The 5,798-nt window shown below is 42.3% G+C and overlaps 1 protein-coding gene across 1 annotated transcript in view; it reads left to right on the forward strand.

Moving 5' to 3' along the window:
• Nucleotides 1–5,798, forward strand: part of LOC107093109 (unconventional myosin-XVIIIa-like) — a 94,203-nt gene that overhangs the window by 40,404 nt on the left and 48,001 nt on the right. The window contains exons 3-6 of the mRNA XM_015387941.1: nt 1,333–1,420; nt 3,339–3,445; nt 5,038–5,214; nt 5,337–5,547. Of these exons, the coding sequence (XP_015243427.1) occupies nt 1,333–1,420; nt 3,339–3,445; nt 5,038–5,214; nt 5,337–5,547 (583 nt within the window). The remainder of the gene's footprint in view (nt 1–1,332; nt 1,421–3,338; nt 3,446–5,037; nt 5,215–5,336; nt 5,548–5,798) is intronic.

Below are 5,798 nucleotides of genomic sequence, written 5' to 3' on the forward strand. Positions count from 1 at the left end.
TCTATCTGTAGAATGGGTCTGTTTTATGTGTTGTCTTCTAATTCAGAGGGGCCCCCCTGCCTGTCTTTGCCTAGGGCCCCAAATATCCTAAATTCGCCCCTGAATTAACATATAATGATACAGAATTTTTATGCTTAAACAAATTATTTTGATTTCAGTGTACTCGCTCCTGATACAGTCTATTGATTATTTTGCTGATTTAAAAAAAGAAACATTTGTCGACAACTCAAACAAAACAGTAATGGAAAGTAAATGGAGGAGTAAACAGAGTATGAGCTTTCCCTGATCTGAAGGCATGGCTGCTGAACACACTAATGAAACGGTGAACTTATGCACATTTTGGCCGACCCCGATACAGGACGAAATATCGCCCTGCATATTTATCCATCTGTCTGTTATCTAACTTGTTCAGGTTTGTGCTATATTACTCATTCCTGTCCGTTTTAACCAACTTAAGGCAACTTTTTTCACTTTGCATCTGTGCTGTAGGATCATGGCTTTATCAGGTCATGCTGTCAATGCTTTCTCCTGTCTGTGGTTGTGTGTACGTCGTGTTGGCCATATATAACTGTTCACTCTGACTTCTTAATGCTGCCAAAATCTTCAGGAATCGGGGGAAGAGGAACTGTTTTCTCCTTTCCGGACGTCACATGTTGCAGTTAAGAACCCTCCAACGCGGCCTGGCCCTGCTGGTCATCTCATGAATCTCAGTCCTGTTGTGCATGTTTTAGATGTTTCTCCACTTGAACACACCAGATTCAAACACTGAATGCTCTGGTCTGCAGGGCATCCCTGTAGTCAGCTACTGATTTTAATCAAAAGTGTTGCAGCAGGGAAACATGGGAAACGAGCAGAGACCAGAGCTAGAAAGGCCTGCTCTCCACTGTGGCATGCCGTCCCTGCTCTATCCTTCCCTCTGCCTGCACAGTGCATGCTGCCCACAGCGGTTTGGTGGATCATTGTTAGCCATAATGCAACACTTGTTTGTGAATTCACATTCATAAATGCATCATGTTTCATTCACTTATCTTGGAGTGATTTGCATTATCGTTGGACTTGTGTGTTACTTCACAGGCGTTCTTGTTTGTGCTCACTGGTTGAGGTGATGTACGGTTTGTTAGGGAGGTTTCTAATCTGTAGCCAGTAGTGTGCTGGGACTGAAGTCTCACTCACCAGCTAACGCTCCCATCTAGCCAGTATTCAGCAAACTGACTTAACCTTCCAGCATGCACTGGTATCACAGTGGAGCTGCTGGTGACTTGAGAACCTTTGGTGTAACGATGACTGGCTTTGGTCCCTGCTGAGTTAAAACTGAACTCTTTATGCTTTCAGGTGAAGACCGAGGAGCAGATAACAGCGGAGCAGGCCTGGTATGGCTCAGAGAAAGTCTGGCTTGTTCACAAAGACGGTTTCTCTCTTGGTGAGTCAGGAACGTTTTTTTAAATTTTTTTTTCATCCTAAATTAGTGCAGGATAATTAATTGTTTTGAACATTTCTGCTAGCTTTGTGTTCGATTGTTACTGACTGTACTAATTAAAAAACACAGGAAAATCTTCTGCTTGTTCCAGTTCTTTGTTTGGCCTGATTTTTCCAACCCCGGGTCATCGACTGCTAAGGTTGTTTATTCTTAGCCTCGTGAGACCATCCTGATCTCGCGAGCTTTCAAGGTTTCACTCGCTAATTAGTCTGGAGACTCTCTGATTAAGAAAATTTGGAGCCGTTACCAAACGAACGTCCAATCAGCGTTGGCTTTGAGGCGGGTTGAGGTGTGACACAACGAAAAGCGCTACAGTTCAGTCTAAAGAACAAATGGCGGCTTCAGCCGATGAAATCTATCGAGCAAGTTTTATCGGAATTACAGAGTATTTCTTAACTGAAAGTAGAGCAAAACACTGCTCTGGAGGCTTTTCTCAGAGGAAAAGATGTTTTTGCTCTTTTCCCGACTGGTTTCGGCAAATGTAGCCTCCTCTTCGTAGCCTGGCTGTTAGTACGTCATATGCTTCGTTGATCGGATTGGTTTATTTGGCCCGTCTATCACCAACATAGGCCAATCAGCTAACCAGTATTTTCGCCCCTTCCCAAAATTACTTCAACGGAAGGTTTCCAGATGGATTTGCGCAGCATATCCATCTGGCGGAGTCAGGTTAGTTTATTCTGCTCTTTTATGTAAAGAAAAGTGCATGGTTCATGTTCTTCACATAAAAGTGTGATTGATTGGGGTTGTTTTCATTTGAGAAATTCTGATAGCGTCTACCTACAATCTTCTCTGTGCTCTCAGGTTGGACTTCAAGAAAAGGAGAATTGAACATAGAAAGGGATGAAGCCTAACCCTTTAAAGCCCGATCCAAGAATAGAACAAAACAGAAAATTACTTTTTTTTGGTTTGAAGTCCTTATTTGGACTTTTAACAAAATATGTAAAAAGAAAAAACAGAAATACATTTTTGATATCGCATAGTAATAAATCATTAATAAGTCAAGATAATTTTTTGTGTAGTCTTCTGCCTTCTGTTATCAGGTATATCTGATTGTGTACAATAGGATTTTTAGCAAAGTTTTTACCATTAAATTATGCAAAAGGTGTCAGACGCAAAACATTTCAGAAACCGTATGTATCAAAAGTCTGATGAGTCTTGTTTTCAGTCTGATGTTTGAATAGATTAGAATAGAATTTGAATAATCTTCATATTCCCTCAGTGAGGTTATTCAGGCACATAGAAAATTCACATAATGCTAAAAAATAAAATGAAAAAGTCAGAGCAAGCAGTGAGGGGACATTTATTAAGAAAAACTCTACCGTTATTTGAAAGAGCATAAAGGAAAATGCGTATTTTTGCTGTGAATGAGGAATTTAAAAGCTTTTTATTATTCTTTAGCAGAAAAACCAGGAGATATTGACTCTGCGGATATGTTCAGCTGACTGGATGCAATTTACTGCAGTTTTAGTGTTTGAAGCGTTTTAGAGGAATCTGAAGTCGAAATGCAGACTGGAGAGCATGGAGCATGTGATCTAAAGTGGCTCAAATCTGTCAGATTAAAGGCTCCCTGTTGAAGATGATATCATTGAAGCAGGTATTAAACAGAAGTTACAAAAAAATTCTGGGTTCTCTGAAACCCTGGAAGATTGCCTTTTTACACTAAGTCCCCATTATATGGCAAAATCCTAATCTCAAATATCCTGCTTACATTTTCTAGAAGCAGAAATCATCAAAATGAACAGAAATAAGGAATAGAATTGGTTTACAGAATGTTTAATTCAAAAATGGACTTCCTGAGATCAATGAACTAAATATATATATATATATATTTATATTTGTTTTCTGCCTTTTATATTTGCAGCCACTGTGCTGAAGACAGAGTCTGGTTCACACCCAGAGGGAAAGGTGAAAATCCAGCTGGAGCATGATGGAACGATCCTGGATGTGGATGAAGATGACATTGAGAAGGTAAGGACCACAAAGCTAGCCTGATAAACCAGACTAAATATGAGATTAAATGTGTAATTTAGTCTGGCCCCGATGAATGAGACATCGGAAGATTGTTGATGAGAACATCCCGTTGTTTTTCAAACCATGTCTGTGCATATTGTCCAAGGCTCTGACCAATGAGCGCAACTGACTGTGACGTAGTAACCGCGACAGAAAGCTGATGGGGGAGTGTTGACGGCAAATACGTCCTTCTTAAAAATGAATGAGCGTAGAGCCTCTTCCTGCTCACGTTTCAACGAACACCCCAAGTCTAATCCTTAAAACTGATTCCAAGGCTGGGTCAAAAATCTCATCAGAGCCAGCGGTCCTTCACACAAGACTATGCTGACAGAGGGCTGCTGCAGACGGGCTGCGGTTAGCCCTGGCTGCCGTTAGCCTGGGAGGTCCGCTGGTTGACACGGTCCTCTCAACTTCAGAAATTGTTTTTTTAATTACGCATTAAATGGGTAAATGGATCATATAGTGATGCTTTAAAGTATAATATTCTCGCTTTAAATGGTCTTAGTTTTATTGAACAAAAGCAACAGAAAAGAGAACTTTTTAGTGTCAATGGAGCGCTCCACTGCTGTTGCTGCCGCAATGCATGCTACTGTTCAATAGTTGTTGCCATCTTCCTTGTTGTACTTTCTCCTGCGTCGCGCAGCTTTGTCGTCATGACCTCAAAATCCACAGGTTTGCAGAGCCTGCCAAATCATGATGATGTGGTGGGATTGGCCCAGTACAGCACTGGGGACGGCGTGATAAGCATCCCCAATCTGTGGTGTAGCAGTGATCCAGAATGTTATCCTGTCTGCTCAGGCATTTAATAAGCTGTTTATTTTCAGGAAGTTCAGGAATTTTCCTTTGTTTAAAGTCACCAAGGGCAATAACTAAAGAGTCCGGATTGCTCCGCTCCGCGCTCAGTATCTGCTCTGCGGGCATATGTTGTACATGTTTGCATGTGGTACCATGTGGGCTTGGACCAGAATGAATGAAGCAAACTCTCGGGGTTCAAAAAGGCTTGGGAGATCCGTGATCCTAGCTGCTGTTGATGTAAAAACAGATTCCTCCACCTTTCGCTTTGCCGGAGAGGGGTGTGTCTCTGTCAACTCTGTAGAGTTGGATGCCTGCCAGCTGCAGCACTGAATCCGGTATTTATTCACACAGCCATGACTCCATGAACAACAAAACAACAGATGAAGAGATGTCCCTATTTCTTATCCCAGAATCAGTCATAGTTTGTCCAGTTTGTTGGGCAGGGAACGTACGTTAGTTCTGGTGAAGACGTACGAGCGCACAGGCGGTGGTGTTGCCCTGATGTTCATTAGATCTTCTCTGGTGAAAGAGGTCCGGCTATCATCACAAAAACCAGAGTTAAGTTGAAAAACAAAACATAAGAGGCCGCACCAACACACCGAGGCAGCCATCCATGGCGCCGTCTTAGATGTTTGTGTTTCCACTTTTCTAATGAATCTTCAAATATTCCTTCAGCAATGCTAATAAAATAAAAAGGAAATCCTCAGTCCCTGAGGCTGTGGATGCATGGCTCTAAGCTTTTTGTCCCTTTGCAGGCCAACCCTCCAACTTACGACCGTTCTGAGGACCTTGCTTCACTCGTCTACCTGAATGAATCCAGTGTGATTCACTGCTTGAGGCAGCGCTATGGAGGAAACCTCATTCATTCCTTCGCTGGCCCCAACATGGTCGTTATCAACCCGCTCAGCACACCTTCAATGTATTCTGAGAAGGTGAGTGAAGACTGCTGTTTATCTCAGCCTACATTCATTTTTAGCTGAACATGTTGTACTTTAACTCGTTTGGTCCAAACGTCTGATTACATCATTCTTCTGGGGATTCCTGCCTGAAACAGGTCATGCACATGTTTAAAGGCTGCAGACGGGAAGACACCGCCCCTCACATCTACGCTGTGGCCCAGTCAGCCTACCGCAACCTGCTCACCACCCAGCAGGATCAGTCCGTTGTGCTGCTTGGCAAGTCTGGTAGCGGTAAAACCACCAACTGTCAGCATCTGGTCCAGTACCTCGTCTCTATGGCTGGGAGCACGGGCAAGATCTTCTCTGGTAAACCTTCGTCTCGTTACCTTTAACACACCTGGGGAGTTTTTTCAGCTCTTATACACAAACATACCAGAGCATGAATGAATGGAGGACAAAAAGAAATCAACCTACTGTAGTTTCAGACCATGTCAGGTTTTAAAGGAAAAGTCCGGTCAGCAAGGAATAATCAATGGATCATTATTTATACCTAAAACTGAAATGTTTGCGGGGATTTAATACATTTAGCATTAGTCAGTAAAAAGTTAAAAACAATA

Source organism: Cyprinodon variegatus, unplaced genomic scaffold (genome assembly GCF_000732505.1).
Source record: "Cyprinodon variegatus isolate N-32 unplaced genomic scaffold, C_variegatus-1.0 Scaffold408, whole genome shotgun sequence".
Lineage (NCBI taxonomy): Eukaryota > Metazoa > Chordata > Actinopteri > Cyprinodontiformes > Cyprinodontidae > Cyprinodon > Cyprinodon variegatus.